Source organism: Notamacropus eugenii, chromosome 5 (genome assembly GCF_028372415.1).
Source record: "Notamacropus eugenii isolate mMacEug1 chromosome 5, mMacEug1.pri_v2, whole genome shotgun sequence".
In the NCBI taxonomy this organism is placed as follows: domain Eukaryota; kingdom Metazoa; phylum Chordata; class Mammalia; order Diprotodontia; family Macropodidae; genus Notamacropus; species Notamacropus eugenii.
In genome coordinates, this window is record NC_092876.1 from 290,649,312 (window position 1) to 290,675,400 (window position 26,089).

Consider the following 26,089-nt stretch of genomic DNA (forward strand, 5'->3'; position numbering starts at 1 on the left):
GTATTCCTGGATTTTTCCTGGGGCAATATTCCCTAGGTTTTTCAAGATCACCAATGGAGAGTGAGAGTGCGCTGCCATCTTGACTCCCAAAGTTGAAGTAGTTGACCTTCAAAGATTTAATCTGTGGATTGGTAGCCCCAGGAGTAGCTGCTGTTGCTGCCATGGGCCTTGCACTTCTCTCTCATCTAACTCCATCAGATTTCTATTGTTTGCTAAGAGGTTTGGGAATCAGAACTATAGCTGCTAATTCGGAACACCTGGGTCTGTTCCCACTCCTCTATGACCAAGTTCCTGCCCTTTTTCTAAAATCATTCATATGCTGATTTTTACATGTTAGAATTTTCCATCATGGAAATCTGAAGTTTTATGTTCTTACCTAGACCCAGCTCCTTAGTACCTCTTTCAATTTTGGATAGTAGAAGTATAAAAGCTGAAAACAATTTTATATATTTAAAAGATAAGTATGTTTTCCATTAAAAAAAAGTTAATCTCATTTGCACTATTATAACAGCAAGTTCCCCAACATACACAGGAGGGCCTGCTGTATAGCTTCTTAGATCTTCTTTTCTAAAAGGAAAGCAAGTTTTGTAAGGTCAACAATCTCTTTAATCAAGCACATATATCATTCACTTAGTTCAGGGGAAAAAGTCAGCACCCAGAAATTTAGAGAAAAAAACAAACAGAGAAACAAAGATCCACAACAGACAGCACTTCCAACTGTGTGACTGTAAGGATTACATACCTCACAGATCAACGGACAGATCCAACTTATTGTTATTCCAGAAATTTTGCCTGAATACTGATCAAAAAGTACAAATTTTCTAGCCCTCTGAAATTCACAAAATCCTCTTCTAGTGAGATTGTATCTCACATCAGACACTTGACACTCAATAGCTGTGTGACCTTGGGCAAGTCACTTAACCCTAATTGTTTCATCTTGGGTCATCTCCAGTCATCCTGATGAATATCTGGTCACTGGATTCAGATGAGTCTGAAGGAGAAGTGAGGTTGGTTACCTACCCTCCCTCACTCAAAGCAAAGTCAAGTGCCAGTCATGTCATCATTTCTCTGCTGGCACGGTCTTCTTTGGCAACAAAAGATAGATGGGGTGATAGAGGAAGAGGTTGAGTCCTACTATCACATCCATCCCAGAACTTCCTTATTTTAGCTTTGACTAGAATGATTCTCTCTAAGACACTGCTATATGTCCAAAACCTTGATTCCAAATTAGCTTACTGAGGTATATAAATATCACAGGGTGTGGTCAAATCTCCTCAGAAAAATTCCACAGACTTCCTCTCATGACTGGTTGATTCATTTACTCAATGAAGATGTTTAGGTCTTCTTTATTAGTATCTAGTTCATACCTCTGATTAACTGATTTAATTAAGATCTGTTCTCATGTGACAAAACTGTTAGAATGTGGCATTCTGTTCATTACTTTATGTGGAATGAGGCAATTAATCAAGCTATTCAATGGATTCCCACCATTATAGAGAGAATCAAATGTTATAAATTTTTCCTATGGTCATGCTGGACCTTAAGTGGAAACCAGAAAAAGAATACCTCTAGAAGAAAGGATTGAGAATGCAGCTAAACTAAAAGGTCAGCAAAGGCAGGAAGAAGCAAAACTTTATGTCCTAAATGTTCAAGCCAAAAAGAACATGAGGCTCCGCTACCAGGGGCCATGATCCCACGAAAAGAAACAAAAATGCAAACAGAAATATTGGCTGAGAACATTTTGATATAAGGATTCAGTATTCCATACCAAAGTCTGGGTAACAAGATGTCTGAACCAAAGCAATAGGGCTTGGTTTGAAAAGATATGTAGAACCTGAAGAAAAAAATGGAATTTGATTTGGAACTAAATGATTTCCAATGTAAAAATTCCTTATATACTCTCCACTAATTCCCGTTATATCAATCTGACTGGAGCCAGGGCAGAGAGAATAAGGGATATGAGGGAAACTGAAGACTTATTTGACCCTGTAGCACTTTATGGTTTATCAAATGTTTTCCTTATTTCAACAGAACACATCCATCAACTCTGACACTATCTCAACCTGGACCATTCCTCTGGTATACTAACCCCCTTCTCCCATTTGTAAATTTCTTCTGAAGCTTCCATATTAAGGAGGACTTCATGCCCACCAAATTTCATTACAATTGATTCCAAATTAGCTTCTGATTTTCTGCTTCTGATTTTCTGGAAATCAGCACCGTGCCCCTACACTTCATTCCCTCCATCTTTGCAGCTCTCTTTTGTGCTGTCTTTGTATTAAGCTATAAACTCTTTGAAGGTCAGGACTGGCTTTTTTTAATGTTTTTATTTGTATCTCCACTGTTTAACACAATGCCTACCACATAGGAAGCATTTAATATATACTTGCTGCTTTGTCTTGTTGCTTGAAAAGTACATAGGACAAATATCAATATTCCCACTTTTCAGATAAACCAAAGCTGTGAGTGGTAAAGTGATTTGTTCAAGGTCAGTTAGCTAGTAAATATTAGAGCTTTAATTTGAACTCAGGCAGGTCTAGTAGTATCAGATTCAATGTTGCTTTTCAGTATGCCACACTACCTTTTTGGTTACTTTACATTCATTTGAAATGGGAACAGACTTTCATCAATGAGGTTAAGTCTTCTTATTTCTCTTCTGTCTCTACTGAGTTTAGCAATAGCAAAACACTCTTTCCATTACTTTTGCAATGAACAATGAAGTAAATGAACTCTTGAGGCTAATCTTTTCCTTAAATTCTGTTTTGGTAGGTTATATTGTCAGTTCTTAAAATCCCATCATTCTCTCTTATTTATTTTTTAATCTTCCAGTTTTTGACATAATGTCTTGCATAGAGAGGGAATTCAAAAGAAAAGTACTTTGTAAAATCTTACTACTAAATTGTCTTTTTAAAAATATTTTAAAAATTCTATTATAAATTCCCATTATAATAAATTCCCAAATATATTTTCATCTCAGTGAAAAAAGAATAATTTACTTAGCTCTGTCCTTTGCTAAGATGAGACCATACCCACTAGACTATGCAGTCTATAGTTGTCCTAATCTTTTTCTTTTCTTCTGGTTCCAAAGAGCTATTATTATAAAGTAATATTCAAGTGACCAGCTTTGATCTTCTTCGTTAGGGATGTAAGCTGAACTGCCTCCATGTCCTCATAAGCTTTTTTTTTAATTACAGAATATAAAATTTTGTTTCATATAATAAGAAGGCATTTTAAAACAAGATTAATTTGAATATCTCAGAAGTGTATGCTGAAGCATTAAATGGAATGAATGGGAAAACATACCAAAAATATTTAGTTTCTTATACAAGGAACTGAACCGAGGGAATGTATTTTAAAATAATCACCTTGAAATATTGAAAATTCACTCATTTGAATCCAACCATCAATGCTTTTAGAAGTTGACCTTGAAAATGGTATATCTAGTTGAAAAATAAATAGACTGGTTTTAATAGTCTGTTCTTAATTGCTATTTCCTAGGGGGATAATGTTCAATCAGAAACAGCAACTGTGAGGGTTGTCTTTAAAGCTTTGAGATTTCTATAGTAATCCAACACACATGCTTTGATTAGGTGAGACTCCATAAGTAAACCTTGGCTTCAAATGCAAATTATGATATTGTGATTTGTATTTTATTTGTGAATAAATATTTGAGTGCTTGTGAAGTGTGTGCATTTGAAGGAAGATCCTTAAGGACTTTTCTCTGGGTCCATGAAAGGCCAAATCATAGGAAAATTAATCTAGGAGAGACTAATTTTTTTTAATTTAACTTTTAACATTTATTTTCACAACATTTTGGGTTACAAATTTTCTCCCTTTTTATCCCCTCCCCCCCCCAAACCCAAGCATTCTAATTACCCCTGTGACCAATCTGCTCTCTCTTCTATCCTCCCTCTCTGCCCTTGTCTCCGTCTTCTCTTTTGTCCTGTAGGGCCAGATAGCTTTCTTGACCCCTTAACCGGTATTTCTTATTACCCAGTGGTAAGAACATTACATTTGATCCTAACACTTTGAGTTCCAACTTCTTTAGCTCCCTCCCTCCCCACCCCTTCCCTTTGGAAGGCAAGCAATTCAATATAGGCCAAATCTGTGTAGTTTTGCAAAAGATTTCCATACTAGTTGTGTTGTATAGGACTAATTATATTTCTCTCCATCCTATCCTGACCCCCATTACTTCTATTCTCTTATGATCCTTTCCCTCCCCTGAGTGTCGACCTCGGATTGCATTCTCCTCCCCATGCCCTCCCCTCCATCCTTCCCCCCACCCTGCTTGTGTCCCTGTCCTCCACTCTCCTGTATTATGAGATAGGTTTTCCTATCAAAATGAGTGTGCATTTTATTCTTTCCTTTAGTGGAATGTGATGAGAGTAGACCTCATGTTTTTCTCTTGCCTCCCCTCTTTATCCCTCCACTAATAAGTCTTTTGCTTGCCTCTTTTATGAGAGATAATTTGCCCCATTCAACTTCTGCCTTTCTCCTCCCAATATTTCTCTCTCACTGCTTGATTTCATTTTTCATTTTTTTTTTAAGATATGATCCCATCCTCTTCAATTCACTCTGTGCACTCTGTCTCTATGTATGTGTGCATGTGTGCATGTGTGTGTGTGTGTGTACTCCCACCCAGTACCCAGATACTGAAATGTTTCAAGAGTTACAAATATTGTCTTTCCATGTAGGAATGTAAACAGTTCAACTTTAGTAAGTCCCTTATGACTTCTCTTTGCTGTTCACCTTTTCATGGTTCTCTTCATTCTTGTGTTAGAAAGTCAAATTTTCTTTTCAGCTCTGGTCTTTTCATCAAGAAAATTTGAAAATCCTCTGTTTCATTGAAAGACCATTTTTTCTCCTGAAGTATTATACTCAGTTTTGCTGGGTAGGTGATTCTTGGTTTTAGTCCTAGTTCCTTTGACTTCTGGAATATCCTATTCCATTCCCTTTGATCCCTTAATGTAGAGGGTGCTAGATCTTGTGTTATCCTGATTGTATTTCCACAATACTTGAATTGTTTCTTTCTAGCTGCTTGCAATATTTTCTCTTTCACCTGGGAGTTCTGGAATTTGGCCACAATGTTCCTAGGAGTTTGTCTTTTTGGATCTCTTTCATGCGGTGTTCTGCGGATTCCTTGAATATTTATTTTGCCCTCTGGTTCTAGAATCTCAGGGCAGTTTTCCTTGATAATTTCATGGAAGATGATGTCTAGGCTCTTCTTTTGATCATGGCTTTCAGGTAGTCCCAGAATTTTTACATTGTCTCTCCTGATTCTGTTTTCCAGGTCAGTTGTTTTTCCAATAAGATATTTCACATTATCTTCCATTTTTCGAATCTTCTCGCTATGTTCTGTGATATCTGTTTTCTCATAAAGTCCTTAGCGTCCATCTGTGCCATTCCAGTTTTGAAAGATCTATTTTCTTCAGTGAGCTTTTGAATCTCCTTTTCCATTTGGCTAATTCTGCTTTTGAAAGCATTCTTCTCCTCATTGGCCTTTTGAACCTCTTTTGCCAACTGAGTTAGGCTAGTTTTCAAGGTGTTAATTTCTTCAACATTTTTTTGGTTCTCCTTTAGGAGGGAGCTGATCTGCTTTTCATGCTTCTCTTTCATCCCTCTCATTTCTCTTCCCAGTTTTTCCTCCACCTCTCTAACTTGATTTTCAAAATTCTTTTTGAGCTCTTCCATGGCCTGAGCCCATTGGGTGGGCTGGGACACAGAATCCTTGATTTCTGTGTCTTTGCCTGATGGTAAGCATTGTTCTTCCTCGTCAGAAAGGAAGGGAGGAGGTGTCTTTTCTCCAAGAAAGTACCCTTCAATAGTTTTATTTCTTTTCCCTTTTCTGGGCATTCTCCCCAGCCAGTGGCTTGACCTCTGAATATTCTCCTCACACCCACCTCACCTCCTGGTCCTCCCAGCCAGCATTTGGGGACTGAGATTCAAATGCTGCTTCCAGCCTTAGGGCTTTTGGCGGGGGCAGGGCTGCTATTCAGTGTAAGAATTAAGTTCAGATGGTCAGGTCGGGGCAGGGCCGCCTCTCAGGCCCAGTTCCCTCAGGGGGTTTATGCACAGACCTTCCACAATGGATCCAGGCTCCCACCAGCTTGGGGAGCCCCTGTCTGCCGCCGCCTCTCAGCTTCTATCTCCCGGGTGGTGGGGGGGCCCGAGCCATGGGGGCACCCCACTCCTCTCTCGACCCGCCAAAGAGACTCTCTCACCGACCCTCACCTGTGGGTGGAGGGGCTTGTGCCGCCGCTGGAGATCCCGTCCCTAAATCCTGCTTGGATCTGTACCTCTTGGAGCCGCGGCCACCGCAGGTCCGGGGTGGGCTCCGTGTCTGCAGCGCGATGGACCTTTTGCGAGAGGTTTGCAGGTCCCTCTGTGGGTGGAGGGACCCTTGTGGCCGCAGGATATCTCCTCCCGGAAGCCCGTTCGGATCTTTTCCTCACGGTTTCGAGGCCACTGCAGGGCTGCACTCAGCTCCCCGTCCCAGCGCCCAGTCCGCAGAACGAAGGACCCCCCGTGAGAGGTTTGCAGGTCTCTCCGGAACAGAAATCTCCCTCGCTCCAATATTCCGTGGCGTCTGGGTGCAGAATTCACCCTGGGTTGGTCCCCTCTAGCCATTCTGTGGGTTGTGGGTTCGGAGCTATGTGTATGTGCGTCTTTCTACTCCGCCATCTTGGCTCCGCCCCGAGAGATTCTAATAATATATAAGAATGATTTCCTGCCTATCAGAGTGTTAAAACATGGAGATGGAGTTGAATTGTGTTTAGATATTTACCTAAATTTACCCTAAATACAAAATGAATTCTATGATACTTTCAATGTTTGGACTTTTCCTGGATCACATCTCTTCATGCTTTTCCCCAAAGCACTCTGGGGTATCTTGGCTGGGCTAAGTAAGAGGATCTATAACTAACCTGTATTCTAGAGATCATCTGCATTTTAGAGGCCAGTAAACATTTGGAGTTAGATTCCATGGCTTTCAAATTGTCTTGGTACCATTTGTAGTTTAATGTCTAGGAGCAGATACTACATAACGTCTATATAGAATTGAAACTACATAGAACTAAAGATTGTCAAAGACACAATGTGCTTTGTAAGGAGAATATTTAGAAGTTGATTTGAGCATATTTACTGCAAAAGGAGAAAGCTCTTGCAAATGTTTCTTAAATACAGCATGTATAATTTCTCTCTCTTTTGACTACTTCACTCCCACATTTCCATCGAAGTCCAAAGCTAATTTCTTCGCTTAACAACTCCAGGTCATTATGCTCTATCTGCCTTCATTTTTTATAACATTCAATGATCATTTGCACTCATTTTCTACTTACACAGGGATGGTAAATTGACCTATTGTTTCATAGGTATAAAAAACTCTCGGTTGAGGAAACTCTCTTGTAATGTACCCTGCAATTTACAGTCTAAGAGAGTTGCCTAGACTACTGGGAAGTTGAGTGATTTGTAGATAGAAATGAAACTTGAAGTCAGTTTTTCCTGGCTTTGAGATCATCCTTCTAGCCATTGCATCATGATGCTTCTCTTATATTTATATACTAACTTGTAACATTATTTTTGATTCATGTATCCCCAACTAAATTGTAGTCTTCTTGAGAGTAGAAATGATGTATCGACTTTTATTTCCTACACATTTCTCTTAGTACCTTGCACATAGAACGGAGAATATATCTCATAAACACTTCAGGATTATAATAAAGGCCTAAAGTGAGGAAAGTGAATGTAACTGAATCATCAGCTTAGAACTAGAAGTACCCATAGAGTTCATCTAGTATAAACTCATTTTATAGATTATCAAAGTAAGAAAAGAGATATTAAGTGAAGTACCCAGGAACACATGAAAAGGAAAAGCTAGAATTTGAATCCAGGTTCTCTGACTCCAAATCCAGAATTCTCTCTACTACATACAAGGTAGGAGAGAGGAAGGCAAATTCATATCTATCATATGGAAAAAGGGAAAAGTGGCTGTACACGTAGCTGCAAAATCTCTGTCTCTCTGTCTTTCCCATCTTTCTGTAGAAATAGAATATATGCATAATTGGGTACAATATACACACATTTTATATATATATATACATATGTATATATATATATATATACACACACATATATGTAGAATATATATATTCATATATATTTGTTATATGTAATATATGTGTATATATATATATATATATACATACACACATTTGGGTATACTTGGTCTAAGATATAAATTTTATTCTTATTCAGTCATTTTGGTCATATCTGACTCTTTGTGACCCCATATGAGGCTTTCCTGACAAAGACATTAAAGTGATTTACCATTTCCTTCTTCAGCTTATTTTATAGATGAGGAAACTTAGAGTTAAATGATTTGCCCAAGGTTGCACAACTATTAAATGTATGAGGACTGATTTGAACTCAGGAATATGAGTCTTCCTGCCTTCAGATCTGGCCTCCATCCAGACCTTGCCACCTAGTTGTACAATTGTTCATGGCAAAATTTGATTCAGCTCCTCATATGTTAGAGAGGGTAGCAGAGTACAGAAGAAGTTTCATTGACTCAAGACAAAGTGTATGGATTCAAATTTGGTATTTGATGTATAGTCTCTCTGTGATACTGGACATGATATGTAATGACCTTGCAACTCAATTTCTTCACCTTTAAAATGACGGAATTGGACTAGATGGTGCTTAAGGTTTCTTCTACTTCTATATCTATGCCTTTATGATCCTGTGACTTTCAGTCTCCTGTTCTTTCTGCTACGCCATGTCTCACTAGTAAGGTAAATGTGTTTCTAAATCCTAAATTGTGCCTAGTTCAGCAAGTCATTGTAGAGAGAGTCAAGTTTTCAAGTGTTCTAGAAAAGCTGTAGGGGATGTTTTTTGTGAAGAACAGAGATATGGTTTCAAACAAAATCACCTGGGCAGAGAAAATAATAAGGATGGATATATATGAGTCACAATTCTGTGGGAGACAGTAATTGTGTGGTGTGACTGACAAAATCATAAAGTGCTCTCAAGGAAATTAGGGCCCCAAAGCCTTTGACTTGGGGTGGCCTGACTAATCTTTCAAGAAAAGAACTAAAAGCCCTAGGGATTTAGTTTTATTACTAAAATTTATGTGAATAACTTTACTTTCCCTTTGGGGTACAGAAGAGAAGACTGGCGGGACATTTTGCTTTTTGTGTTTCTATCTCCAGCACCTAGCAATACCTGACACATAGTAGGAAGTCAATAAATATTTATGTAATTAAACTGGAATAATATTGCAATAATGCTTTTTTGGGGAATGAGCAACTTACATGATTGGAAGTAGAGGATAAAAGATGGACGCTGTTGCTCCTGAGTCAATTATGCTCTCATTATATGAAGTAAACTTGTATTTAAATAACTAAATATACCTAAAATTTACTTATTGGGAGATCTACACATTCTTTGAGGTCTGTTGTAATAAAGATGACAGCCATGCAAAATAACCATTTTCAGAGCACATTCTTTTAATCTACTCGTCAGCTGAACCTATTTGACCAATAAAGTGATTAACAGACTGAATACTTGAAGTAAAATGCTAAAATTAAGATAAATATTGCTTATGTTTGAGCTTTGCCTAGGGAATATATTTCATATTCATATCCCCTTTATGTATTGCTTTTTCACATTTCATCTTTGTGCTGTTTTGTGGTCATATGTTCAGACCATTCATATTTTATTTTAAAACATTTTCATTTTCAGATCCACAGTTGTGTGATCCTGGTGAATTTCTTTGCCATGATCATGTGACTTGTGTATCCCAGAGCTGGCTATGTGACGGGGACCCTGACTGCCCTGACGATTCGGATGAATCTTTAGACACCTGTAAGTAGAAAGGTTCTCATGACATTTTGATTTTCCATTATATGTAAAACTGAAATGCAGTTATTTTTGAGCACAGCTCTTGTGGTGGACTGTATGCATTCTTCTCTATGAATCCTAAAAAGGTGCTTGAATTTCTTTCATAGTGAGTATTGTCAATGGAGAATTAATTATTTTTAGTAATGATTAACCCTTGAAAATAAGATAGTAACATATAAACACAGTGTTTTTAATGAAACAAAATTATTTTTGTTGGAAAAAATTGCCTCTATGACAAGGCAACCTTGATAAGAAAAGTAGCAAGGAAAACATTATGGGAAATAGGCAGTAGGCCTAAATATTGCTTGTTTAACAATTACATACCTTCTCGTTTCCTTTTTGATTTAGAGATGTAAGCAAAAGAATAGCACTCTTGGAGGCTGATTTGTTATCAGTATTCCCATCCATTAATGTCTGTCATTAATTCTAGATGTCTCCTTTTCACTGTTGTGGGGAAAATAAAGTAATAGTCTATGTCCAGGCTATCTCTACAATAACCTAAAAGGCATATGATTATTTTTACTCCTTAGGATGGGGTAGTTAGAGATCATGCTCCCAGGGATTGAATAACCTTTAGAAATTAGACCTTCAATTCTTCCTTTAGGGTGTTCTTTTTATCTTAGGAGACTTTGTACAAATAACTGAAAATAGTTTATTTTAGGCCTGTGAAATAGGAACATGACAGTGATTTATCAAGAATCTAAAGAGATATTATTACTCCTAGCATTATTAATGTTATTAATATCATTCGTATCAAAGCTTGGGGGCCTCTCTATATTCATTAATTGCAGCAGAAATGTGTGGTATTGAATATTGTTTAGAACCATTAGGTCTTGTGCTGAAATACTGCAATCCTCTTGACATTCAGAATTATGCTTTAATGACACTTTTCACTCATGAAGAACACTTGGGAGATATTCTTGATTTGAAATATAACGTTGTTGGGAATCATGTAGAAGTACTTTTCTTAATAAGAATTGTTTAACCCTGTTTCTCAGCAGAAGTCATGAAGATAGGTGTATGACCCCTTCCACACCCACAGTCAGAGCCTATCATCCCTCAAAAATCACATGATAGCAGCCAGATGCTTCCTCTAGGTCTAACTCAGTAAGGACACACAATAATTTTTTCTAAGGTCTTCAAGTTCAGGAGGAGAACGGTAAGAATATAAACATCAATCTCTACATGGTAACTGTAACTAATTAATGAAACTGTAGCCTCACCCTTTCGAGATGGACTTAGGCAGGTGTGCTTATAATAAGCCAGAGAGGATTTCAAAGGCATACTGATTAATCACATGGTCCAACTTTCCATAACTGCAAGGTTTTTCTTAGATTTGTGGCTCTGGGTCTTTATATTTCAAACAAGTTCCGTACAGATTTGCTCTTCTCCATAGGCTGAGTTCCTCTTGATTTAACTAGTACCATCTTTCCTCATGTTGTGAGTCTATGCATGCAGTACAGCAATTTATTTCCCTTCTTTGTAAATAGTAAAATGGGCTCCCTTTTTGGAGGCTGGCCAAGTTTCTATAGAAAAATACTATTTGAGAGCATTTGGATTGAGAATACTAATTTGAAGGTTTCACCTTTCTTTCAGAGACAATTCAATCTTGAGTCTGTTTATAGGCAAATGGACTTCTTTTCTTGGATGGGATGGCTAGACTACAAGAGTAAGGGTGAGGCTAAATCTAAAAGCAGCCTTTTTAGAGAATTCCATTACCAGTGACTGGAGTAAGTGATGCTATCTGACCACAAACTAATATGTTCCATCCAATCCACATCCACTTTTTCTAAGATTTTTTCAAAATAGCTCTGTACTGTCTTTGTAATTCTGGGCAAGCCTGTGGGTATATATGAGCCCCAGTTTTCTGACCTAGACGATAAAGAAACATTAGCACATATCTCACCAGATTTGTTTTGTTTTATTTTGATAAGGATCAAAAGGGATAGTGCATAAAAATGCTTTGAAAACCTTAAAGTGATTGAAATATGTCATTGAAGAAAAGGTTTAAAAATTGTAAGTAGTTTTCAAGTCCTTTGTATTGAAATATGCCACCAGCAAAAGTGATATTTTGTACTTTTATGGCTTCTTAGGTGTACTATTCCATTACATAACATGAAAAGTCCTGAGTCTTTTTAAAGATGGCATTCAAATTATAATGACACAATCATGGACCAGTAATAAGGAATTATAAATACCCCCTCTTCTCCTCGTGAATATAAACAAAATCAACAAATGATGGGACCATTATGGTATCATTTTTACCACCATCATACAGAAATAATCTCGATAATGGTCTAACCTCAAATGTAGTCTGAAATGTAAAAACATCTCTGAAAAAGCAAAAAACATATCCAGATTTAACATCATCAATCCAGATGTTCCCAATTAGCATTTTTCTAATTATAGGATTTCATGATGTGTTATTTTATAGATCTATGCAGCCAGTCAATAGCAATGCTCCATATAAAATAACTACATAATTCTATAACTATAAAAGGATTCATTCCAACAAAGAGGGAAGAAAAAGAGCTAAAAATAAGTCACCTAGAATATTCTTTACTAAAAATCTTTATGTCATGACCAGTGTGGGAGCTGAAGTGGTCTCATATTTGCTCTTCAGTCTTAACTGTTATTTCTACAACACATCAAGGGAAAATTACTGATGAAGAGGATACATTTCCCCTTGCATTCATTTAGCCTTTAGTCATAAACAAATGTAATAAAATAAGTAATTAGGATATTGTGAATACCATGAAAGGAAAGCTCGTAATCAAACATTAATAAATATTAAGAAGATAATGGAGGAGATTGTCTTTATATATGACAAGGTATTAAAACTTTTAAAATGGATGAAAGAGAAAGGCAGAAGCAAAGTCCTAGAAATAAACTCAGATTTCAGATATGAAAGAATCTGAGAATGTAATTTCGTTCTACTCCCCCTATGTGTTTAGGCTTTTGACAGGAATGTTTATGTTCACTCCTGAAAGGGAGCATTTGATTTGTCATAGTATTAGTGATGACCAAGGCAGTGATGGAGTAGATAGATAAATGTGTTCTATGATTATTTATAAGAGGATAAAATAACACTGATTGCTTGGAATTGTACTGATTAATGGAATGAATCAGCCTTATATTTTCAATGGAAATTCTTATATCTAAATATCAATTTAACTTTAGTTTAGGTTTTTTTGGAGAGTTGAAAGGGTGAGAGACAATATGAGTTGTTATGAGATGTGGACCACAGAATATAAGGAAAATGGCATCCCCTTTCCCCCAAAAGTTTTTAGTCATGTTATGGCAGTTTAGTGTAGGCAAGATTTTGATAAGCCAAAAAATAAGTGAAATACAAGTTCAACTTTTAAATATTTCTGGGTAGCTTTGTAGAATGAAGACTTGCAATCTTTCTTTCTCAGATAAGTTTTCCTGGGAGTTAGCTTTGCCACCTTTAATTCTCAGAATTTAACTGTTACTTTAATATCTGGCTGACTACATGTGGTCAATTACCTTCTGCAAATTAGGTTAATTGAATATAATAGTATTAATACCCTCAAAGAATGACATTTGAAGGTTTGCCTAATGCTTCTTACTACAATACTGTAAGATTGGGAATCCATGTGATATTTAAGAGTACTGGATTCAGCAAACTAAGTTTAGGTCCTGTCTCTTTAAGTAACACATAAGGTGTGGTTCTGGACAAGTCCCACCTTACTTCTCTGAACCTTACTACCTTTATCTGGGAAATAGAAAAATAATAAGGCTTGTCCTACTTAGCCATTATAAGGCTCTTGTAATGATCTAAGAATATAATGCCCGTTTAGCATTTTGTGAGTTATTTTTAGGCAAGGTCACATGGTGAGGAGAAAGATGGTCTTAGACTATGTCCTAGCCTTGCCTCATATTCTGGCTGGCTCTCTCAGTGTTTTAGGCAGTTGTCTGAAACTATAATATGTAAAGGAATTGCTGAACTTTGACATTGGCAGAGGGAGATTGTTCACTCCATCAATGAAATCAAGTCTTGATGAAATATTCATTTAGATATCTTCCCATTATACAGATGAGAGTTGCATTCCTGGTAAATATATGCTAGAATTTAAATCTGTGATAGGCCAAATGTATTTCCAGGATGTCATTTCTTACGATACACAAGGTGCTTTGTTTTGTTTTTCATTTGAATTCTTTAAGGCAGTAGACATTTCTTCCCTGCTGCATGTCCTGTCCCCCAGAAGTGATCCAGTGATCCAGTAATTCTTCAGGCACAGATTGTAATTGTTTCCAGAGGACTGAATAATTAAAATAGATGAAAGGTCTCTCCAAGAGCATAACAAAGTTAATCTATCTTAGAAAGTCATTGGGAAAATGTACAATCTGGTGAGATACACATATTTATGTATATATACATATATACGTATGTAGGCATAGATATGCCTGCATGTGTGTATGTATATTTGTATGTATGTATGTCTATGCATAGACATACATGTATATATATGCATATGTAGGTATATATTAAAATAAATATTTATTGATCTTTTGTTGCTCATTTACTAAATTTCCCCTTGAATGCTTCCCTATTTCCCTTCCTGTGAATCATCCCATATAAAAATACTGTTAAAAAACAAGATAATTCAGCAAAATCAATTAATGATACAAAAAAATTTGATATGCTATGTTCCAAACCCATGGACTCCTCCACCATCTCTGAAAAAGAGTAGGGAGAGGGTCCTTCCATATCTCTTTGTCAGACAATCAGATAGCATGCATTTATTATAGTATGCCTACTATACTCTAGGCACTGTGTTTAGTGTTGGGGATACTCAAAAAAACAAAAGGCTATCCTTGATGACAAAAAGGAAGACAACGTTCAAGCTATGCATAATTAAATTATGAATAGGGTATATATTTTAGGTAAGGTGCTGCCAGAGCTAATGGGAGAAATATTTTAAAAATATTATGGTGGGGAGTCTATTTCCTCATACCACCTGAAATTACTCTATTGGTGCATAAAACCTCTGTGTTTGTGTGTGTATGTGGTTAAAACATTTACCCACAAACACACACACAGAGAAAGAGAAAGAGAGAGACAGAGAGACAGACAGAGACAGAGACAGAGAAAGAGAATTTATCACTTGGACCTTGAATTTCTTTCAGCATGTACTCCTTTCCATTGGGTGTAAAACCAGTTTTTAATTCATATAACTTTACCAATAAGGAAGCACTATTTTCATTCCTAAAATCAAATAACAAACTTGAAACACCAATCTAAATAGGATTGTTTTACTCTTACTCTGAAACTGAGAACAATCAATCCTTTCAGAAGAATGGAATCTGAACAAGTGACCTGATTATTCAGGGCCACTATGAATTATACTAATGGAGGTATTAGTTTTCTTTTTTAAATAAAGAAAATGCTTATAAATAGGCATTTATGAAGTGTTTTCTAAAAATAAAATATGTGAATTTGTATAAAATGCCCTGAATTTCCATTCTTCAGGTATTTTAAATTTTAGCTAGCTAATAGGATGATTATGATCTCATGTACACAGAATTTTTTGAAGTGGGAAGCATTTTCATATAGCCTTTACAATTTCTCTTTCTTACCTAGAGACCAAATAGTGGAATGTTATTTGCAAACAGAGTCCATAAAAACAAAGTAAAATTTGGATCACTGAAGGCATACTATAGGAACAAAAAAATGGATTGATATATAGTGCTTTAGATAGATGGGGGGTGTCACCAAAATCAACAACTTGGAGAGAAATAATTCCACATTGTTGTTAGCTAAACAATGTGATCTGATAGATAACACATAACACACAAGTATGGGTCATATGTATTGCCACTCATTTTACTTTATTCTGAATTGTATTTTGATTCTCTTTCCTTTTGCAACTAGAAGACATCAATATTCACCCTTCCTTTCATCAAAATCTTCACTCATCTGTGAATCTGTTGGAAGGCCAGAACAAAGTGTAAGAGACTATGATGGTCAAAATTATAATTCTGGACCAAATTGGAATTCCTAGCCTTGGTTCATTTTGCTGGCCTGGAGTGAGGGTATGAGTCCCTAGTCAACCTTTTCCTACAGTATGCCAGCAAGCCAATGAAAATCTGCTTTTGTTGCAAAGAAGTCAATGCAAAGCAATGGCGAATAAAGTTTGTGGTTGTTCTTGTTGCTTGGTTGTTTTCAGTAATGTCTGACTCTTTGTGACCCCATTTAGGGTTTTCTTGGCAGAGATATTGGAGTAGTTTCCCATTTCCTTTTCCAGCTCATTTTACAGCTGAGGAAACTGAGGCAAACAGGGTTAAGGGACTTGCCCATGGTTACAGAGTCAGATTTGAACTCAGGAAGTTGAGTCTTCCTGACTTTAGACCCAGGACTTTATCCACTATTCTACCTAGTGGAAGAGAGTTTGATATATTGCAAATGTGTCCATAGGGAGGGGAGGATGGGTAATGAAACTATCAAGTAGGAACTCCCATCATCTTGTCTCATCACCTAGTTTTTGCTCTGTGCCCTGAGTCCAAGATAACTCATTGATCAGAAAATTGAAAAAAAAAAGTCTGTGCCCTCCAATCCATGTGGCAATGGGAATATCAGTTGGAGAGGTAAGAGGAAAAAATGAAGGAAAACAAAGTGAGCTGATACAAGTCATTTCAACCTTCATTAATCACCTATTCTGAGTATGAAAGGGTACAAGAAAAACATTGAACTTGGGAGTGCTAAATTTTGATTTAGGGATCTGAGTTCAAACTTCTGGCTCTACCATATGGTGCTTGTGCACTTTTAGTCAAGTCACTTGACTTTTTTGGCCCTCAGTTTTTCCATTTCTGAAATAAGGAGAACTCTGAACTCTAACACTATGATCTTATGATTCATAGTCCTATCCCAGACAGTGTGCTAGATTCTGGGGATACAAAGAGGTCAGATGATATAGTGTCTGTCCTCAGATAACTTGGAGCTGCTTAGGGAGAGAGGTATAGTATCTATACAAACAAGTATGATACAAGGTAGAAAGTGAAGAGTCCAGAATGCTGTGGGAAAAAAATGAGGAGAGAGATCACTTTCATCTGGAAGTGGGGGGTGTCCAGGAATGATGACACCCCATGCATTTGCAAACAGTTCTCATAAAACCTTCTGGAGCCTCATCAGTTTAGGAGATTATGAATAGTAAACAAATATTGTTGGAATGGCTCTGTAGGGACGGAGTTGTGGACTATGTGAGAGAAAATCCTTTAATCAGCCTATCCATAACTTATCTAACATTTGGGGTTGGACACAAAGGCTTTTTACCTTTCATGGGTGAGAACATTTCTTCCCAGGGGGTATTTTACTCTTTATAGTGAGTCTATAAAATTTACATTTGAATTTCGTACTCAGAAGTGCCTGCCTAATGACAAATTTTGCCAAATGTTGCAATAAAGAATGCTGTAGTCTATTTTTCCTGAGAGCAAAGACCACCCCAAGATAATGGGAGCTTATAGTCATAGAATTTTCAGGGGAGAAATATAAAACTTAAATGTGGTATGCCTTTGCTAAATAGCATTGCCTCCACTTTTAAGGGCATGTTCAGCTTGAGGAATAAAATGGACTTCACTTAAAAGATTGTCACACAGGATTGCATAAAAATGTCTTTAAATGAAAACTAGTTCAAATGGGTGAGGAAAATAATACTTATCCTGGTAAAATGAGGCATCCTGGAGGGTTGCCAAGGACTTGTATCCACAGCTCAGGTTTTAGAATACCCGTTTATTTACTTGTCATTGATTCACTTACTCATCCATTCATATATTTTTTTGCCAATATTTTTGATGATATCAGTTCTCTCTTACCCCCAGTAAAATGTGGTGCCTCCTTATTACTATCAGAATAAAAATTTTTACATTTGGCATTTAAAACTCTTCACAACCTGATTCCACCCTTCTTTTCATCCCATTTCCTATTGCTCCTTCCACGCATGTATTGTCTGGTCTAGCAAAACTGGTCATCTTGTTTTTCTTCATGAATAACCATTCATTTCTTCCATGAATTCCTTTGCACTCACTACTTATCCTCCCAGTCTGGAATGTCCTTCCTTCTCCTGTCTGCTCTAAGAATCTGATTTCTTTCAAGATTCAGCTCAGGAATCATTTCCTACGTTTTGCCCATCTGTGTCCCTTCAAGTTTTCCTCCATGTGGGGAATGTGTGTTTGTGTGTCTGTGGGTAGATGTGTGTGTATATGTATATACATATAGTCTCGCTATCCTACTTTTATATTTTCACCTTCTTAAAGGTGGTTTTGCTTTTAACTTTGTATCTTCCGCACTTAGCACAGTACTTGGCACACATTGCCTCTTTATAAATGCTTGCTGATTGATTGAGTTCCTACTATACCATTTTACTGCAGGAGACAGCAAAAAGAAGAAATTAGGAGTGCCTATTTTCATGCTCTAATGAAGAAAGCTGGTAAAACAGATTCTGTAAAATAGTCACATGAGCCAGACCTGTCAAGATAGATCCACATATACCTTGTTCTGTCATTCAGTTAATTGGCTAATGTGTTCATATTTGGTCAGGAGTTAAGCAAACTATCTAATCCTTCTGACTGTGAGCTGCATGCCAAAGCCATTATGATCCCCAATATAATGAGGGAATTGCATTCACACCTGAGCAATTCTTGTCTCAGGGATCCAACATGAAATAAGACTACAGTCAATGTTAACTCTTCATGAGTAAGGAAAATGATAATATTTTGTAAATGAATGGTGCTTTATACTTAAAACCAAAGGAAGAAAAAACCTTTCATTTCATTTGATTGGTACAATAATTTGAAAAACTGGCTATTTCATGTAATCCTCCATTTCTCAGTAACCGAGGTACACAAAATTTAGGTAATTTTCCTGAGGTTTTATAGCCAATTAGCAACAAAGCTGAGATCGATTCTCAGGAATCAAATCTTTCAATTCTTCTCACTATGGCATATTTCCATAGAGCTCTAATTTCAATGCAGTAATTTAAAAGGTCGTTCTTTGCTCATAAAAATATATCCCAAATTTTAAAGAAATATTCTATTTTTACCTTGCAGAGCAAAATAGAAGAAACACAATAAATTATCAATTGATTGAATTACAGTGTAGGTCTTTTTATTAGATGCCTATAATAAATTCTTCAACATTTTGAGAACTTAAAATGTTAAAAAATAAAACCAATTGTGTATATATAGAAATATAGTAAAAATAGAAGTATAGATACTTCTATTTCTATGTAGACAAGAATCCCATTGCTTATTCAAATAAAGAGCATGAGAGTTTCACAATTGCTGTTTTTCCCTCTTTTGTGGGTTGGGTTATCCTAGTCCAGATGTACTTCCTCATTCAATCCTGATTGGAGATTGGTGATACTCATCTCCTAGGCTTATGAGTGGAGTTGGTCTGTTACTGTAAAGCCAGTTTTTCTTTGTATTAAGCTAACTGGCCCAGAGAAGGAAGCAAATTGTGGAACTTGACCTCATTAGCACTATGCTGTAGGGAAAATAAGATAATGCTTAGCAGCCATAACGTACTCATTAATATAAAACTCATCCCCGTATTTTAATTATTTCTGAGTCCAACTGGGGGAAAAAGTTGCATTAGACAAAAGTGATAATAATGAGTGTCATTTTGCAGGCACTTATCTCTTTTTAAAAGGCACTACAGGTGTTAGTTGTGGTAGATTTCAAAATAATGAATTCTCTCCCCACAATCTTTTCTAGGCTTTCCATTTGTTGTGTATGTGTTTTCAACACATAGTATAGTGTGCACATTAGGCATTTAATAACTTTTGGGAATGAATGAATGAATGAATGAATGAAATGACAACTTCTATTTCCTTGTGCAATCATAATTGAGCAGAGAGAACCAAATTCCTCTTTTGACATTTGATTTATAATATGCAGAAGCTAACTTTATTTAAGAAAACCAGATCATAAGGCCTTAAAAATGTTTATTGAGTATCTACTATAAGAGTTCTATGCTAGGTACTGTGGAGAAGATATAATATAAAACCTATTCCTTAAGTTCCTTCTACATATCAATATATCTGTATAGATAACATTTTATTTATTTCTGATTCCTCTTGGATGTTCTCCCTCCCTCCCTCCCTCTTTTACCTGTCCCTCCCTTTCTCTCTTTCCTTCCCTCTCTCTCTCTCATATACATATATATGTGTACATATATGTGTATATATACGCATACATATATAATGCATAAACAGGTATGTGTGCATATATATATGTACACACAGTTAACCTAATTAGAGATGATAATATATTATATAATATATATATGCAGGCACACTTACAGATAATCTGATTGATAGTTATTAAAATACCTTCTCTCTCACCCTTATACTCACAAAGTTATACATAGAAATTTACACTATAGACAACTAAAGAGTTGTCTATAGATTATTTACATTATAAAATGAAGTTCTGCTGTACAAAAAAAAATCACTTCAGCACTTCTTTAAATAGATAGCTTTCCTGGTGCATTTAAAATGAAATTTAATTTTTTAAAAATTCAATTTATATACCACCTACTCACTTCTCAATCCCTTGCAAGCTGCCTTCTGAACCCAGTGTTCTACTGAAACTGTTCTCTCATAGCTTGCCAATAATCTTGTAATGGCTAAATCTGTTGGCCTTTTCTCAGTTCCCCCTCTCTCTGACTGTTTTTGCAGCTTTTGGTCCTTTTTACCAAATTCCTGGGCATTCTATCCTTTCTTCCTTTTTCTGACACCGCATTTCTTTAATACTTCTACTCAGTTTTGTTTTGGTTTTTTGGTTTGTTTTTTTTCTAGATCTGTATTCTGCATCCTTCAGGGTAATAAACCTCTCCTAAACACGCACTCATGCACTTACACACACACACACACACACACACACACACACACACACACCAGTGATTTGTTCTTGGAACTTTTATCTGCAGCTGTCTCTGGAGATCTCATCAGCTTCTAAGGGCTCAAATTTCACTTCTATGCATATATATCTCTTTCCACAATCCGTGTCTTGTATTTTTTGACATACAACTCTCTTTTTCTTCTTGGATGTCCCACAACCATCTCAAAACTCTTAATGTCCAAAAGTAACCACATTTTCTTATATTCTCCAAATCTGCCACTCTTTTTCACCCTAATTCTTTTTGCTGAGAATACTTCCTATTCCTAATCAAACAAGTTCATGTTATAAAAATCATCTTTCCATCTTCCTCACCCCAATCAGTTTCCAAGGCTTATTGATTCTATAACTTCCCTTACATTCACTCCCTTTTCTACAAACAGTGACCATGTTAGGTCAGTCCTCTGTTTCCTCTTGGCTATACTACAACAGTCTTCTAAATAGTCTTCTTACTTTCCAGCCTGTCCTTTCATCATTCTATAGTTCACAAACCTGTCGATATATTTTGACTAAAGGAATGTATCTTACCATTATTTCAAACAAACAAACTTTCACTGGTTTTACATAAACAATATGATCAAATACAATTTTTTTGGCATATCATTTAATATGTTTCACAATCTATTCAACTGTATTTTACAATGTTCCCTTCCACAATTGCTACCTTCCAGACAAACTGAACTTCCTGCATTTCCCGAACAGTATTTCATTTACCATCCCAAGACCCTTAGACAAGCCATTTAGCTTTCTGGGTTATACTCCCTCTCCCCATGTTCTCTGCTTCTCAGTTTCCTTATATTCCTTCAAAGTTCTATTTAGGTTCTCTGCGAGGTTCACCAGTGTCAGCTCTCACCAGTTTGCATCAGCCCATTGTTAAATTTGTTCCTCAAAAATTATCAAACCCTATAAATCAAGGCTTGATTTATTGTTTTATTGATTTTCTACACTTAAGATCTTATTAGTACTGCAAATTAAACTTAAAAATGTGTGTATACTTTATTTTTTCCAGAAAGTCCAGTTGTTAAACATTTACTAGCACTCTCCTGTATTGCTTTATAAACATTGATGAGACACAGAAAAAGTTCAATGGAATGTGCAGGGAATGCAGTCATTACCAGTCTAGTGGCTGAGCATTTACACAGAACTTTAAGTTTTTCAATGTGCTTTACATCCATTAATCATTCGGGATATGTGTGTGTGTGTGTATACACACATTGATACATACACATACCACATACTCATGTGTGTTGGCCATATATGCATATATGTATATATACATACATATGCATACTTGTATATTTGTGTATGTATTATGTACACATATACATTTGTATATTTATATAAAGTTTAAAACTTAGTATATATAAACACACACTCTTACTGCCCTCTTCATTTATATATAACCACAACTCTTCCATGTGACAAATTCTTCTAGTCTTAATCTGATAGATCCTTAGATGACCAAGGCTTTGAGTCATAGATTCAGGTTTTGAACTCAGATATCACTGAGTCCATAAATCAATCTTTCCAGTTCCCTGTAAACATGACCTGAACATAGCCTTGAAGATACCACAGTCACTTCCATGACCCCATTAGTCACAAGAACAGCATATTCATAGAGGATCATATAAACATAATGCAGAAAAGACACAATTAAGACAATGTATAAACAGAAAAAAAGATGTGGTAAGCTTTTATTAAGTATCAGAGAGTATAAGTTGACCATCTGAGTGTTGATATGGCATTTCTGGAGCATCAAATAAACAAAATGAAGTCCCTTAAAGTGTATGGAGGAGTTTTGGATAAAAAAATATATATATACATATATACATATACATATATATGTATATATATATATATATAAAGAGGATAGGGATGAGTTGCAAGCGACAGCAGTCCAAAACGGATAATAATATCAAATCTATAGAGCCGGAAAGGACAGTAGATGGTATTGAGTCTACCTCTTCATCTTACAGATGAGAATACTGAAAGTCAGTATTAAAATAAGTGTACAAATGTTTATGTCTATAGACATGTTCTTCAGTTGATTCTTTAAGATAATTATATATTATACAAAGCAGACCTATATTGACATAAACATGTATATGTGTATCTGTTAGCATATATTTATCCACACAGTTATATTATCTGTATACTTTGTGCTTGGTTTATTTCATGAGATAACAAAATATGATATTTTCTACTGCTTTTGTATTTGTACGTAGTTTGTTTTTATTACTTAATATGAACCTCACAACAATCCTGTAATATAGATATTATAGGAATATCATCCTCATTCTTTTCCTACAAAGAATCTGAAGCTCAGAGATGTTAAACCATGACCTTGAGAATCCAGGTTTTCCTGACTCTGTCTCACATTCTATCCATCATTCCAAAATATGATTCAGAAAGACCCTGGAAAAGTGTCAGATTTCCAGTCAGAAAGGAATTGGGTTTAAATTTCACCTCTGTGACCATAGACCAAGTATCTTAGTTTCTAATTTCCTCAGTTTCTTCATCTTAAAAAATGAACCTACAATGCTTGTACAGGCTCATACAAGTTCGTGTAGGTTAAGTTCTTTCCAAACTCTCAAATTCCATAAAAGTATGAGTCACTACTATAGTATGTGTATATAACATATTTATAAAAATCTTGCCAATTTAAGAACTCACCCTAAAATGAGTGAAAATAGTTTCATTTTAGTATGTGGAAAAATATTTTGCTTCAATCAGTTTGCCTTCTGCATGACTTGATCAATACGGGTTATGTTTCACATAATATTATGCAGAATATCTTGAGAATTTTACACCATATCTCTGTGATTTGTGTTGTTCATATAAATAAGGAAAGAACATCAGTTAGACAGGAGTTACTGTGTGAAATTTCACATTCCAATCTTGCCTTTCCTGTTACTGACATTAAACCTTTTGAAAATTCATATCTTTGGTTCATTCAAGGAACAATTAAAAGGGGGGAATTAACAAATCATAAAGTGGGCCCTGAAGAATGTTGAACATTTAGCAGTGAAAATCCTACTGCAGTCAGTCTTAATGTAAAACACTGCCGTTTGCTACAAGGAAAGGGGAAAAATTTGAATCTCACTCGTATGAAAATGTAAATGGAAGTTGTGGTAAAGAGACATGCTGGCTTGTAGTCATCAGTGTTATGGGCAACAGCTGTCAGATTTTCAGCTGAATGGAACAGTGATGGACCAGTTTTCCCAGAAGAACTTTTCTACATGTCATCTTAAGTAACAAGATGAAGAACCAAAGAATAACTAGGTTCAGATTAGAATTGAGGTTAAGAAAGCATTTTATGCTTCATTTTTAAAAGCCTGCCTTTTGCTCTGCAGCAGCCAAAAAAAATAAGTCAAGCAGAGTCCTTTAATGTTAAGCCATAGGGCAGAGTATCTGTGGAATAATTCAGGCACTTTCACAGACAGACAAGTCCAAAATAAAGTCAGGTTATTCAATGGGCAAATGTCAGATTTCCATCCAAGATAGGTTGCCCAGGTCCTCTATAAATCTTCTGTTACCTTACTGTGATGGTGATTGTGAAGTGGTTTGCATATCGCATTTAAACCTCGTAGCAGTCCTAGAAGCAGTGGTGTTGAATTCAGCTAGAAACGGATCCCTACAGGCCATATATTAATTTAGAAAACCACAAAGTAACACCTACACAATGTTGTATGTTTTTTGTTAAACATTTTCCAATAACATTTTAATCTGGTTCTAGACGACTTGGGAGTTTTGCCAGCTGCAGGCAGCTAGTGGTCCCAATTTTGACACCTCTATGTACTTTAGATGTTGCTTTACTGATTTTAGACATGAGGAAACTAAGGCTTCACATCTGTAAGAATTGATAAACTTTATTTTGTAGAGTATGTTTCTAGGAAACTCTCACTTATATTGGTAATTTAGCATCGAATAGAAAATAGATCTTTTCAAATGGCAGAAAGTCTCAAAATTCTAGGTCAGGGTTTCTTAACCTTGGATCAATGAACTTGTTTTAAAATACATTTTGATAACTATGATAACAATATTTCATTTCCTTCATATTCCTGTGTCTTTAAATTTGCAATATTTAAAAATATAGTTCTTAGGAAAAAATCTATAGGCATCGCTATGGCTACCAAATGGATTCATGACATAAAAAAATAAAAAAAGGTAAGGAGCACTGTTCCAAGGCTAGTTTAGGAAGTATTTAGAGCCTCAAGTTACGGTGGGAAGAAAGAGCTTGGTTTTGGTCACAATTGGCCCTGAAATTATGCTTATTGACCATATGTCAAGCCCAGGTGCAAGGATTTTTTTTTTTTTTTATTAATTTTTTTATTTTTTTTAATGTTTAACAATCACTGCCATACAATTGCGATTTTATCCCTCCCCACCCACCCCCCACTACCTCCCTCCCTCCCCACGACTGCATACAATTCTGTATAGATTCTACATATACTTTCCTATTGAGTATATTTTCACTATCGTCATGCTATGTAGTCAGACTAAGATAAATGAAAGAATCCGTATAACAAATCAGAACATGATACACAAACAGATACACATACACAAACATGATCTGCTACATTATGTGAGTGACTTCCATATTTCTCTCTCTGAGTGTGGAAGGCATTTTGCCTTGAGGTCCACCATTGGGATTGTTTTTTTTTTTTCAGAAGTTCTTGTGTTATTACAAAAATCTAAGTCTACTAGAAAAAACTCTCACACACTGTGGTTGTTGCTGTGCATAAAGTTCTCCTGGTTCTGCTCCTTTCACTCAGCATCAGGTCATATAAGTCCTTCCAGGCCTCTCTGAAGTCTTCTTGTTCATCATTTCTTATGGCACAATAGTACTCCATTAGCAAGGATTTTTTGATGACTACTTTGGTACAGGTCCTGCTTCGAGCTTAATCTGGAAATCTTATATTAGCCTACGAAGAAATTTAGCCATTAAAACAAAACAAAAACAAACAAACATAACAAACATAAACATATTTTCTGGTGATAAGCAAAAATACAATAATCTTTGTGCTACATTTTGCTTCAAAACTGCTTCATGCTTATATTCTGAGTTCTCTATGTTGTATCTTAGGGGATGGAGGGTAATGAGCATTTATATAGTACCTACTGCATTCAAGGCACTGTGGAAAGTATTTTACAAATTTATCTCATTTAATCTTCATAACAGATAAATGCTATTATTATCCCCATTTTGTAGTTGAGCAAACTGTATATGAACTGAAGGTGTGAGGTTGGTGCTGTTATTTTACTCCTTTTATAG

General features: G+C 36.0%; 1 protein-coding gene across 3 annotated transcripts in view; it reads left to right on the top strand.

Moving 5' to 3' along the window:
* Window positions 1-26,089, top strand: part of LRP1B (LDL receptor related protein 1B) — a 2,222,640-nt gene that overhangs the window by 370,243 nt on the left and 1,826,308 nt on the right. For all 3 annotated transcript variants that reach the window (XM_072613193.1, XM_072613191.1, XM_072613192.1), the window contains exon 2: window positions 9,739-9,861. In XM_072613193.1, the coding sequence (XP_072469294.1) occupies window positions 9,739-9,861 (123 nt within the window). The remainder of the gene's footprint in view (window positions 1-9,738; window positions 9,862-26,089) is intronic.